Here is a 13943-nt window from a genome sequence, read left to right as displayed (position 1 = left end):
GGAAGGCATTTTAGCATGTGAACTGGTGGTGACAAGAGAGGAGGATGTTACAAGAAAATGAGTAAGTTAATGAAGGTGTGTCAATGAAGGGGAAAGAATATAGGCAGAGGAATAGCGGATCTGATCTGTTTCGCTGCACAGAAACATAAAAGTGTTGAGAGGCAAGAAAAAGTTTGTTAGTGCAGGGCAGAGAACTAGAAGGAGGGGGGAGGAGGAGATCGGTAGCCATGTGAAGCAAACTGGGAGTATCCTCCCCTACCCTGACACTGCAGAAGTTATTGAATCTTCCAGCAACAAACCTATTAAGTTAATCATTCACCCACTACACTGATGGAAGCCTGTGCTTGTCTTCAAGACGTGAAATCCTTCCAAGACCTGCCTTTTTTCCATGCTTCCACCAAACAGCTAAAACAGACATAGTACTGCAAGGTGCAGAGACCAGAGAACCTCCAGGCGGTCCCACTGAGTGAGTACTGGAGAATTTTAGCTTGTGTTTCAGGCGGCAATTACTGTTAGTCGGGTTATAGGTTTCTTCAGCCCTAGTCAGTCTCTCTATAGCTCTCCCATATCTCAGGTGCTGCCTCCCTATGGCTTGTTTATCCATGTATCGAGTGTTAAACTGTGCATACGCAAGTTCTACTGTTTATAATTCTTTCAGACTGCCACGTTCAACAGTAAATGGTGTGCCTGCAGTTTACTCAAAAATGTGTGTTAGCCTTATTTCTTCACCAAGTTTTTTTTACATCAGGCACTGGCATCATGATATTCTAATTTTACCACACAGCCAAATCCTGTTGCATACCTTCTCTTGTGTACAATATTGTATAAAGCGAATCGCACTAATCGCTGCCGTGACATGGCTGTTGGACAGCCCTTAGAAACCACTCTGAAAGTGTGGGTATCTTCCCGCTTGTCACAGGTTGCAGGGTTACACAGGCCTCTTTGGTTGCACAACCCCTATTGTTGCCAAAAGTCATGAAGTAGCCCTAGCCTCATTCTTACAGAAGCAAACAAAAGCTTATTTGAAGTACTGCATCTGTGCAATAAGGTTCGTACTGGTATCATATTTATGTAGTACGCATGTGCTACCATATGTAGTAAATTTTAAAGTTTTTTTAGGTATTAAAACTTTGGACTTGTCAGGGGGCACACAATTTTCATACAGTCCAGAATCCTTGGTAGCCTTAATACACCCCTGCTTCTAAGTATTACAGTATGTCATATGCATTTTAGCAAAACTTTATTGGGGTTTATACAGAGTCGGCACTTTATTTGTAGTGTATGATGATTGAGAATATTCTCTTTAAATTGCTTTTAACTGTCCAATATTTTCTTGTGTTCCTTAGTTCTTCAGTGTATTAATAAAGGTTTTAAAAATTGTTATTATTGTGGTATGCGCCTACTTTTTCGTGAGTTAACTTAATTGTTTGCCATGTATTCTATTAGAACCCATCAGGCAGAATCCTGTTGAGTTTGTACTAATAAGGGATGCCTGCATTCACTATACAGTATATATATATGATAATGCTTGAGGAAGGCTTATTAAAAGCTGAAATGTTACTGTTTCCGTATTTGATGGGATCATATCAAAGCTGGAAAGGCAGCATGCAGACATCATTTTGTTTGTTGTACTTGGACTGAATGTCTGAAGTGGACTGCTCTGGCTTGATGCATTCCTTAGATCTTTGCACAATTATGCACATTGATGCAATTAGAAAAAACAGAGAGCACCTCAGAATTTGGTGAAGAATGTTGTGAAAAAATGGGACTCACCTGGTGTTAGCAGCCCATCAGCAGTTTCCATCAAGATCTAAAGGAAATGGAGCGCAGATACCAAGGTCGATGGAATGTCAACATGATGGCAGACTACTGTTGGATGCTAAAAAGGAAAAATTCACAAGAACACAGCCGAAAAAGTACCAAAGGAAGCTTTGATGGAAAAAGAAAACGTTTTTACAAAGACTTATAATAACTTTGCAACAAATGTGTATCACTATTATGCTTATTTTAGCTAGGTATTGTTGGGTTTTTTTTGCTTTTACTTCATGTTAAAATAATAAAAGCAAATAAAAAAATTTCCTTTTTTTTGTATTTTTTTCAAACACTTCAACTTTATTTTTAGGGGAAGCCTTACGTGTTATTTTGTAGGCAAGCCTTACTCTAGATACTTAGCCTGAAACTCGTTACACTGACTGTACTGTTTGTATGGTTCCAGTTTTACTAAATGGAATAAAGATTGGATAAGAGAGACACCAAGACCACTGTTTATTTGATTGTGAAAAGCCACCTTGGATTTGTGAGGAGGTTTGCTGTGACAACGAACCCCTCAATGAAGTCAGTTCTCTCTTTGTTACTTTCACCGTTTCTTACAACACACAGCCAAAGTGCAGGGTTCTTTTTAACTTAATTATTTGCTCTGAGTTTGTAGTGATGCTGTTCTTATTTCTACATAAACTTTGTTGTCTGCATTGCACATCAAGGAAATATCATCATTAAGGTTTAATAGATTATTTGTGGTTAATGTCATGGGAAATATTAGCCTAGATGCAAGTGATTAGCTCCAAATTCAGTCTTCTGCCAGGCCCCCCTATTGGTTGCCTCTGCTGGGCCAGTCACCCTGTGTACATGCTTTTAATAATCTTAATGAATTCAATGACAAAAATTTCACAGTATTGAAACTTTTTATTTATTGTTTCATTACAGGAGACATTAGACTATGTAGATGCCTTCATGTAGTTATCATGGTCTATTGCACTGGTGCAGTTACTGGTCACTGATTAGTGGTTTTCTATCTTCTTAAACCCTGGAAGAAATAGAAGATAATCATGAAATCAATGTGTTCACGCTGAATCGCTTTCTGCAGCAAACTAGTCCATTAGACATGTGTGGAGCATGTAAATTGCTTTAAGAAACCATTAGTTTCGATGCAAAACTCCTTCTTCCTTTTACTCCATTTTAAGATTCATTAATTCAGTTTATTTTTCTTAACATATTCAGTATATTTTGACTATATCATCAACTAATGCCTCATATTTATCATTCCTGCATGACTTGTGCTCACTCCCTACTATTGAGGAAGAATGAAGTGTCAGTACTATGGTTACCTAAAAGTATGAGTATGACCAGCATGTTAAACTACACAACTGTGTGACTGACAACTTATAGAAGCCTTAGCTGTTGGCAGTTCAGTAACCATATTCCTCCTGAATGTTAAGTTCATGAGCGACTATCATAGTAGTCTCGAAAATAGCTTTCTGAACAATTTAATGAAGTACCTTAACATTTTTTCCCAACATAAACTTTTTTGCACTAGTAAAAATGGACATGGCCTTCTAGGCATGTGCCAATTATCCTGTACTTCAGTCCATACAAGACCTGTAAGACCCACACCTTGTACTTGGGCCCTCAAGCTACAATAATGCAATTTCACTTTTAAAGTATGGTGTTTTAATTTTAGAAAATTTCTAAATTTGTACACGTTTAAAACTAAAAAGATTGAAAAAGGAAAAGTTCTGTAGAGAAATTGTGATGTCCAACCTTTGAAGAAACACCATTTAGATGCGTGGACACTGGAATTGAAGCAGCAGTCTTTCTTTTCACAATCTTCCCTTGATATACCTGGATGTCCACAATCAGCTCTCTCATCAGTGCTTACATCACAGTGAGCTACAACTGTAGACAAATTTAGGGTTTACTAAAACAGCAAGTACTTGTAGACAGCCATTTAAAATATCAGTTAAAATGCTGTTTTTATTTCATTTTTTGATAGTCTCCAGAAAATTCAGTTAGACAATACTGTATTAATGTATGTATATAATACAGTGGGGAACTTCCTTGAGCAAGTTGGAAATAGAATCAGCAGTCCGTATATGTGTGTGTGTGTATGTATGTATATATATATATATATATATATATATATATATATATATACACTACCGTTCAAAAGTTTGGGGTCACATTGAAATGTCCTTATTTTTGAAGGAAAAGCACTGTACTTTTCAATGAAGATAACTTTAAACTAGTCCTAACTTTAAACAAATGCACTCTATACATTGCTAATGTGGTAAATGACTATTCTAGCTGCAAATGTCTGGTTTTTTGTGTAATATCTACAAATGTGTATAGAGGCCCATTTCCAGCAACTATCACTCCAGTGTTCTAATGGTACAATGTGTTTGCTCATTGGCTCAGAAGGCTAATTGATGATTAGAAAACCCTTGTGCAATCATGTTCACACATCTGAAAACAGTCTAGCTCGTTACAGAAGCTACAAAACTGACCTTCCTGTGAGCAGATTGAGTTTCTGGAGCATCACATTTGTGGGGTCAATTAAACGCTCAAAATGGCCAGAAAAAGAGAACTTTCATCTGAAACTCGACAGTCTATTCTTGTTCTTAGAAATGAAGGCTATTCCATGCGAGAAATTGCTAAGAAATTGAAGATTTCCTACAACGGTGTGTACTACTCCCTTCAGAGGACAGCACAAACAGGCTCTAACCAGAGTAGAAAAAGAAGTGGGAGGCCGCGTTGCACAACTAAGCAAGAAGATAAGCACATTAGAGTCTCTAGTTTGAGAAACAGACGCCTCACAGGTACCCAACTGGCATCTTCAGTAAATAGTACCCGCAAAACACCAGTGTCAACATCTACAGTGAAGAGGCGGCTGCGGGATTTTGGGCTTCAGGGCAGAGTGGCAAAGAAAAAGCCATATCTGAGACTGGCCAATAAAAGAAAAAGATTAAGATGGGCAAAAGAACACAGACATTGGACAGAGGAAGACTGGAAAAAAGTGTTGTGGACAGATGAATCCAAGTTTGAGGTGTTTGGATCACAAAGAAGAACGTTTGTGAGACGCAGAACAAATGAAAAGATGCTGGAAGAATGCCTGACGCCATCTGTTAAGCATGGTGGAGGTAATGTGATGGTCTGGGGTTGCTTTGGTGCTGGTAAGGTGGGAGATTTGTACAGGGTAAAAGGGATTCTGAATAAGGAAGGCTATCACTCCATTTTGCAACGCCATGCCATACCCAGTGGACAGTGCTTGATTGGAACCAATTTCATCCTACAACAGGACAATGACCCTAAACACACCTCCAAATTGTGCAAGAACTATTTACAGCAGAAGCAGGCAGCTGGTATTCTATCGGTAATGGAGTGGCCAGCGCAGTCACCAGATCTGAACCCCATTGAGCTGTTGTGGGAGCAGCTTGACCGTATGGTACGCCAGAAGTGCCCATCCAACCAATCCAACTTGTGGGAGATGCTTCTAGAAGCGTGGGGTGCAATTTCTCAAGCGTACCTCAACAAATTAACAGCTAGAATGTCAAAGGTGTGCAATGCTGTAATTGCTGCAAAAGGAGGATTCTTTGACGAAAGCAAAGTTTGATGTAAAAACAATGTTATTTCAAATACAAATCATTATTTTTAACCTTGTCAATGTCTTGACTCTATTTTCTATTCATTTCACAACGCATGGTGGTGAATAAGTGTGACTTTTCATGGAAAACACAAAATTGTTTGGGTGACCCCAAACTTTTGAACGGTAGTGTATTTTATATATATATATATATATATATATATATATATATATATATATATATGAAAGCCCTCACTCACTGATTGACTGACTGACTCGCCACTAATTCTCTATATTCCCGATGTTGTACAGACATGAAATTTGGCAAAACTATTATTTAGGTCCTAAATTGGAGAAGCAAAGGGGTCACAACTGGATTATTCAATGTATTTAATGTTAAGTGCAAAAGTATTGGCACTCATGTGTAATGTACCTAATCTAATTCTCTAACTTCCCAGTGTTGTACAAACATGAAATTTGGCATTACCATTCTTTAGGTCCTAAATAACAAAAGTAAAGGGGTCACAACTTGATTATTCAATGCTAAGGGCAAAAGTATTGGCCCCCCTCTGTAATGTAAGTTCCATATGTGTACTAAATAAGTAAGAGAGTCACAACTTGATTATTCAATGCTAATTGCAAAAGTAAGTGCATTCCTATGTAATGTAACTTCTCGGTGTCATATAAGCAAGACATTTGGCACAAGCATTCTTTAGGTCCTAAATGAGGAGAGTGGGAGTGGTGGCACAATCTGCAGAGGGACATCGGTACATGGAACCTGAGGAGAATCTAACGCTCCTCTGTGTATGCATATTTTATTCATCGTTTACTCTAAAGTAACATTGACTTCATAAAATTTTCCATGCGAACAATACATAAACACCTGTATCAAATTAACTCGGATGAAGCCGGGTATATCAGCTAGTTTCACATATACCAGGAAATTGTATTATTAATGGATAAAAGAATAACAAGCACAATAAAAGCTCAAACTAAAGCCATCCGTACTCCAGGTCTATATTATATAGGCTTTGAGTCAGGGGAGCAGGAGTAACCTCTGGAAATGACCCAGGAGATGGGGACTGTTATACTTTAGAAGGGTTAGAAGTATGGAAAATCTCAGAGAATAGGATATGTAACATCCAGTCTCTAAGAATCTAATAAGATATGGGGGAGGGGTCCCACTGAACTATTCAAATTTAGCTAAAGTCCGTGGCCAAGTTTTAGGGTGGTTTCACACGACCGTGTTTTGTGCGTACATAGGTGAGCACCTATGTACGCGCAAAAACACGTGTGTATGAAGGTCCGTGCATCGCTTTTAATGGAGCCGCGGCTGCTACCGGCGTCTCTTTTGAAGGCAATGGTCTGCCGTTCACTCCTGAATTGTTTTTCAGGCAAGGGCTTTACATAAAGGCCCTTCCCTGAAAAAAAAAGAATTTTAATGTAAAAAAAAAATACCCTGCTTCGGGGCACGGCAGTAGCGGACAGGTATTTTTTTTTACACTAAAATTCTTGTTTTTCAGGGAAGAGCTTATATGTAAAACTCTTCCCCGAAAAACAATTCAGGGGTTGCAGGCAATCCATTGTCTTCAATGGAGCTACCAGCAGCAGCTGCGGCTCCATTGACAATGCGGGAATTCCCTATGGTGCACACATGTTCTATCTTTACAGGCACGCACATGTAAAACACGGACATGTGAACACACCATAGGGAATGCATTGGTTCTAACAGAAGACTCGCACACAAACACGCTGGTGTGAAGCCACCCTTACTGATTTAATGTTGATAGACTATGATACATTATTATCCTTACAAGAATATATTTTTCATTAGCAAACACAATAAACTAGCCCATCTTCTGGAATCAAAATGTCATGGAGGAGAATTATCAGTGCTAATCTAAAGTGGAGAATTAGTCCACTGCGACCAATCAGGTTGCTTCTTTAATTCTAAAAAAGGTTCTCTGAGCACATCCTAAGATAAGAAAAGAAAACCTATACAGGAATGTTCAGACACAGCAGACAGCAATATATTTGCAAATAAATACAATACATGTAAATGAGATTTGCAAAATTCCCTCTACAGGTTGTAGAAGAATGTTAGGGTATGGTGTGGATTTTCATATTCACAGCATGTCAATGATCTTGTAGAATTAACAGGGCAGCAAAATGCACCTGTTGTGTTGCACCAGCTGCGATCAGGAAGTGAAGTTGGGGTGACTTCTAGACATCAGCCCTGGCTCACATGATCACATTCTTCTTGTCATGGCAGAAGGTCCCTGATGTGTTTTCTGTCAGAAATCCCTCAGTGGGCTCAGTGTATAATGTATCCTTTTTCACTACCTGCTATAACATCTCCTGTGGTGTATGGATTGATTAAACAATAAGAAGGTGTTGCCCTTAACAGATCCAATCAGCCATAATGGAGGTATATTTATTGTGGGCCCGCCTCTACATGGGTGCTAGTTATTGTCCTGCCTGAGGTGTTTGGTGAGGCAGCAGACTCCTGTCAGCCAAGTACCTGTAGTTATGTATTCTGTGATAGTGCTTACTCACTTCTACTTTATTATTTACATTGCTCTTTCCATCTACATTAAATATCTTCCCCATCCCCCATTGAATGACAGACTAGACCCCCTAGGCAGGGTCTGCCATGCCATAGTGTTCCCTTCCCAATATTTCTGTTACCGTAACGTGCCCTATTTTGTGTTCCTCACATTTTGGGGATATTATAAATGTCTAGATGTGACCATTGTGGACATTAATTACCTCTTGGTTTGAAGTGTTAATGGTGTACGTGGTGGGTGCTGTACTTGCTCCCCGCACAAATGTAACAGTACCTGCCATACCTGAATATATCCAAAGGTAAATATAGCTTTACTAATGATATTATAGAATCTTGTCAAAAACAGATCTACTGATAGTGAAAGAATTCTGGGCTCATTCTTTACCTCCACTGCAGGGGGCATTGTACTCCATCGCAGAATGCTCATCTGTAATAGAAAGATGATATACATAAAGCAGGAATGTAAGATTCACTGATTATAACATTACTAATTATAAATTGTGTCCCTCGCATAACATAGGCATGAAGTTACCAGAACAGAGACTAACCAATCATTCTGAAAGGTAAAAAGAAAGATTAAAGGGAATCTGTCAGATTGAAAATGCAGTCCAAACTGCAGGGATCTTGTTGTAGAGCAGGAGTAGCGGAGCAGACTGATATATAGTTTTATAGGAATTCATTCAGTATAACTTGTATTTTATTAATTTATCTCTCTGCACATTCTGATCTGCGTCGTCCAATGGGCGGTCCCATAAGTGAATGACAGCTATCTGTGTACGACTGTACATACAAAGGTAGCTGTCAATCACTGATAGGACCGCCCATTGGACCACTCAGATCAGAATGTGCAGAGGTTTAAATGAATAAAATACAGGTTATACTGATTCTTTCACATAAAACTATATATCATTTGCCCAACTTCTCCCTCTCTATAATATGCCGCCTGCAGTTTGGGCTGCATTTTTGAGCTGACAGATTCCCTTTAATGTAGTCAATTAAACATGAATATTGAAGAAGGTCTGAAGAATTGTCATACAATATGTGAGGAAGGGGTTAAAGGGATTCTCAAACTGGAACAACTGATTCTCAGAATTAGCCCTGTCAAGTATGAATTAAAAACAAGTGGTCTGACGTAACTCTGAAAGATTAGTCATTACTGTGGGATCTCTGTAAGGGCTTATTCACACACACGTATTTTACATCAGTATTTTGTGAGCCAAAACCAGGAGTGGAGAGAAAGTATAATGGAAATATTTGCATGTTTTGTGTATTTTGGACCCACTCCTGGTTTTCGCTCTCAAAATACTAATGTGAAAACGTTCATCTGAATAAGCCCTGAAACTGATCTTTCCAATGACTAGTGACAGTGTAATACATGGTCATGTTCAGTCCTCCGCATCAGAAGTTGCTCTTTGCTACAAGTCTCTGTTCTGACTGATATCTGGGAGACCGTAGTGGGGATGCCTAAATGTTCATTTGAAAAAGGTCATCCTGATGCAGCGGGAAAACTACTGGAAACCTGCTACCTTCCCAACTAAAAGGTTTTCTGGACATTTTACATTGATAAGCTATCTACATGTTAGGCCATCAATGTGTGATCATTGGGGATTCCATCCCAAGAACCTTATCATTTATAGAAACATAGAAATTTTCTAACAGAAAAAGATCATAGTGTCCATGTAATCGGCCCTTGATATATTTTTCCTTAGAAGGAAATTATACAATTCTGTAGAAAAAAGATATGGATGCATAATCATAAATTATAGATTTGATCTAACGCTTCTCAGCATTATTTATAAACATGAGGTTCTTTGTTACATTTCAATCAAATTGTGTAAGCGCACTAACCACTTCATGGCAATCTCTTAAGTGGGTCGCTACAATACTGGGCATGGCCCCACTTGGCCACAACAGTGCACACAGGAGGAATGACCCAGTTGCCCACCATTGCTGCCAGGCTAAGCTCCCGTGGCCCATGGCAGCTGAATTGGGCTACAATGATAATTTGCAAATACATGAACTACTTTATCCAATTATTTCCCAACTAACCTGGAAAGTAATAATCATAGACTGCGACAATGGCAGGCTGCAGATTCTCTACATGTGTTTCTTGCTCGAAAGAAAGGACAAAGCTTTCAGGTGTATGAGTGAGCTGTAAAAGAACAAGATACAATCAAACAGTGAAGGAAGTGTGGCATTTTGGGAGGAAGAACAATTAGAGGGGTTTTCTTCTACCAAGTCCAGATGTATTTGGATCCTGACTAGACTTTTTATTCCATACTAGATCTGCAGGGTTATGGGTGAATTTTTGCACTTTCCTCCGGGCTAAACACTAGTGTTTATATTGAACTTGTTATAGCAGATATAAACCTGACATAGCCAAAAGGTGACAGCAGCTGTTCAGAGAAATCCAGTCTTCACTACAGCTTCCTGCCAGCTACACTGCAGGACATAATGTAAGTGGAGGGGAGGAACTTATTATAACTTACAAGCCATTTACAGGGGGCATCGGCTAGAACTTATGGTGGGCACTTTGCATCATTTATTAGAGCTGTAATATTATGTTTTCACTATTGACTAAATTGCATTTGTTGGGTTGTAACAGACTTTGTATGATGGGTAATCCTGCAGTGAGTGCATATATATGATTCATGCAGTAGGTATTGACTGGATTTTTTTCAGCTTTTGCAATTCCGCATTCTGAGAGTCACAACTTTTTTTATGCATCCATCAAACAGCAGCTTTATGAGGTTTTAGTCTTTGCAGGGCACAGTATTTTTTTTTACTGCACATTTTTTCGGAATTTTAAACTTAGCAACTCAAAAAATAAAAAATAAATAAATAAATTTGTGTTATTTTTATATATATATATATATACTGTATATGTATATGTATATATATATAATGTAATTATTTTTTTTCTACTTTTGGAAGATGAGGACATATAAGAAATCTACATATCTGCTACAGTTTTACTTCTTCATAATTATTTTTTACTCCCTTCACTTCAAAGCTTTTTTTTTTTGTTTTTTTATTCTTTTCAGTTTTTTCCTTCCTGCTTTCAAAAAAATAATAACTTCTTTATATTCCCTAGACATAGCCACCTGAGGGCTTGTGTTTTGCAGGGCAACCTATAGTTTTTATAGGTATCATTTTGAGGTACATACAGTTTTTTATTGCATTTCTAAAATATTTTCTTGGAGACAGGGTGAGCTCCCTCTGTCGGGCCATGTAAATGCCACAGTCAGATTTGCCAGCGACATCTTAACTGTTAGTAGCCATGATGGGAGTTATCTCGGCTGGTGTGGAGAGTGTTGGCTGTCAAATACAGTCAACATCCCACCCTGTATGAATGTGGGCTCAGCTCCCATTCAAAAGACACTCCACCGTCGGAGAGCATACATGTATGCTGTTTAGCGTGAAGGGGTTCATTAGTTGCCCCTTTAGCTCAAAACAGATATACAGAGATCAGACTCAGTGCTGAATCTAATTCCCTGATTATAGAAATGGTTCAGAAATATCAAACATTTTTGCATCACTGATTGAACGCATGCACTATTTAGTTAGTCTCAGAATGAAATTAATTGTTGACCCTCTTATTACATCAACTCTTCCCATACACGTTAAAAGAAAGTTGGCCAAACCCACCAGCAATATTTGTATGGGGGGTCTCTAAACTCTGTTTGACAGATTAAGGGCTCAGTCACACGGGCGTTTATTGCCGCGATTTGCGCATGCGTCCGGCGATTTTTTAAAACCATTGCTTTGCAATGGTATCGGACACATGAGCGCTTTTTATGCGCTCGTCCGATAAATTAGAGAACAGAAATCGCAGATCGCACCTATCTGCGATCTGCGATTCCTGTTCTCTTCTCTATATGCGCTCAATGGGGCCGGCGGCAGCAGCGCCGACCCCAATGAGAACATATAGAAGACAAATCATTCTTCTCTTCCACAGCTGGAACAGCTGTGGCAGAGAAGAACGATGTTTGCCCATTGAATTCAATGGAGCGGCAATACAGCCGCTCCATTGAAAGCAATGGGATGCCGGCGTGCAATGCATCCTGAAAAGTGAAAAAATAAAAAAAAAGGATGTACTCACCTGCTCCCGGCAGCCTGAGATCCCCGCGGCGGTCCTGCAGTGGGTGTGAAGGGGGTGTGACTCAGGCTTGCCCCTGATTGGCTCAGCCTGAGCCAATCAGAGGCTGATCTCAGTCACACCCATTCATGAATTCATGAATGGGTGTGACTGAGACTTGCTTCTGATTGGCTCAGCGCTGAGCCAATCAGGGGCAAGCCTGAGTCACACCCCCTTCACACCCACTGCAGGCCGGCCGCCGGGATCTCCAGCTGCCGGGAGCAGGTAAGTACATACATTTTTTTTATTTTTTCACTTTTCAGGATGCATTGCAGGAAAGGGGTTATATATTTAACCCCTTCCCGACAATTCATCCCACACTCGCCCGCAGCGCTTGCATTCAATGGAGCCGCTGTATTGCCGTCTCCATTGAATGCAATGCGCTGGACAGCTCCGGCCCGTTTCTAATGAAATGCGGCTAGGAGCAGATTTTTGGGGCGATTTTTGGGCCGATTTTTCGGCGCCGGTCACGCGATTTGCGCATGCGCATCCGTCATGCGATGCGCAAATCGCGTGAAAAAACGCCCGTGTGACTAAGGCCTAAATCAGGGAAAATATGAAATGGCGTTAGTTTATTTAACTATCCGCATCAAACACACATGCAGCCAACAGCCAGGGGAGGAGAAGCCTAAAGTGTGACTGTACAAAAGTGTTTTGACTCTATAAAACAGCACTGCGAGTACATAAGTGGTGAGTCAAAATATGAGTTCATCTGTAGCTAAATCTTAATTTTTTAGAGGATTATTTTTATTTTTTTTTTATTATTTTGATCCTTTTTCTTTTAAAAGAAAATTGTTACAAACCTTATCCAGGTAAATGGAAACTTTCTTGGCTGACACTTCTGTTCTCTTTACTACTGGATTCTTCTTCAGCTGAAAAAGTAAAGCATTTTCTACTATTAAATGAGATATTTTCTAAGTCTTATTATATTAGATATATTCAAATCACTGGCAAACTTGTTTTATGTATAATATAAAAAACTGTTACAGGGATTTCTCCTTTGCTGCACCCAACCTCTGAAACTTACTACCTTGGATCATTAGACTTGCTCCTAACATTCCTAGTTTAAAGCCTGCCTTAAAATATCATTTTGTAATCCTTCAAAGGAGTCCTATGTGACATAACCATAATTTATGATGCTTAGGCTTGGTTCGCACAGGGCGGATTTGCAGTGGAAATTCCTGGTGGAATTTTGCTGCGGCCCATCCGCTTGTGGACGCTAAACCCGGGATTAGCCAGCCATGTGAACGAGATTTGTCAAAAATCTCGTCCACACGGGACAGCCAATCCGTCGCGGCAAAGCCTGCATTAGCCGATGCTGCGGCGCAGATTCCCTGCCCGCAGCATGTCTATTTTTTTTTTCCGTTGTGGCCGCACTTCTCTCTATGGGAGCACCAGCTGTAATGGAAAAGCATGCGGCTAAGCCGTTCCAAAACCGCGGCTATGTGCCGCGGGTTTTAAAGCTACACTTTCCCCAGCACAAATCTAGTGGTTTTTCACTGTGGCAAAACTGCACGATTTCCATTGGAATTACGACCCGTCTGAACCCAGGGTTACAGAATTTTGTCCGGCTGCATATACCTCCACTGCAAGCTTTGTCCTTAACTAGCTACTGTACTCTAGTGACTACTCTCTATTTAGGTTGGCTCAGATACTGGCTGGTTTATAGCATATTCCTTTTGCCAACATATAGAGTTAATCCCTTGGACAAAACTTGTACCATGTGCCTTTTGTATCACCCTTCCTTGTCCATTTAAATTCTAAACAGGAACCTCTCTTATTTTGTCTCATTGTTTATTATTTTGTTTTGATTGTTTGTCGTTTTACATTTTTTTTTAACTCCTTAATTTTAAAGCAGTGTGGAATACCAGATTTTTGGTTGC

General features: G+C 39.6%; 1 protein-coding gene across 2 annotated transcripts in view; it reads right to left on the bottom strand.

Annotated features, from left to right (window-relative positions):
- Nucleotides 1-13943, bottom strand: part of LOC136626156 (alpha-2-macroglobulin-like) — a 459985-nt gene that overhangs the window by 300310 nt on the left and 145732 nt on the right. Inside the window, exons 33-37 of one of the 2 annotated variants that reach the window (XM_066600963.1) lie at nt 12864-12932; nt 9972-10074; nt 8308-8349; nt 3538-3672; nt 2753-2803 (exon numbers count right to left, since the gene is read on the bottom strand). In XM_066600963.1, coding sequence (XP_066457060.1) covers nt 2778-2803; nt 3538-3672; nt 8308-8349; nt 9972-10074; nt 12864-12932 — 375 coding nt within the window. In that variant the 3' untranslated portion in view covers nt 2753-2777. Of the gene's footprint in view, nt 1-2752; nt 2804-3537; nt 3673-8307; nt 8350-9971; nt 10075-12863; nt 12933-13943 lie in introns of those variants that run through there. The other variant, XM_066600962.1, reaches the window with a different exon arrangement.

Source organism: Eleutherodactylus coqui, chromosome 4 (assembly GCF_035609145.1).
Source record: "Eleutherodactylus coqui strain aEleCoq1 chromosome 4, aEleCoq1.hap1, whole genome shotgun sequence".
NCBI lineage: Eukaryota > Metazoa > Chordata > Amphibia > Anura > Eleutherodactylidae > Eleutherodactylus > Eleutherodactylus coqui.
The sequence above is the reverse complement of the archived record's forward strand: the minus strand, read 5'-3'. Positions and strand labels throughout refer to the sequence as shown.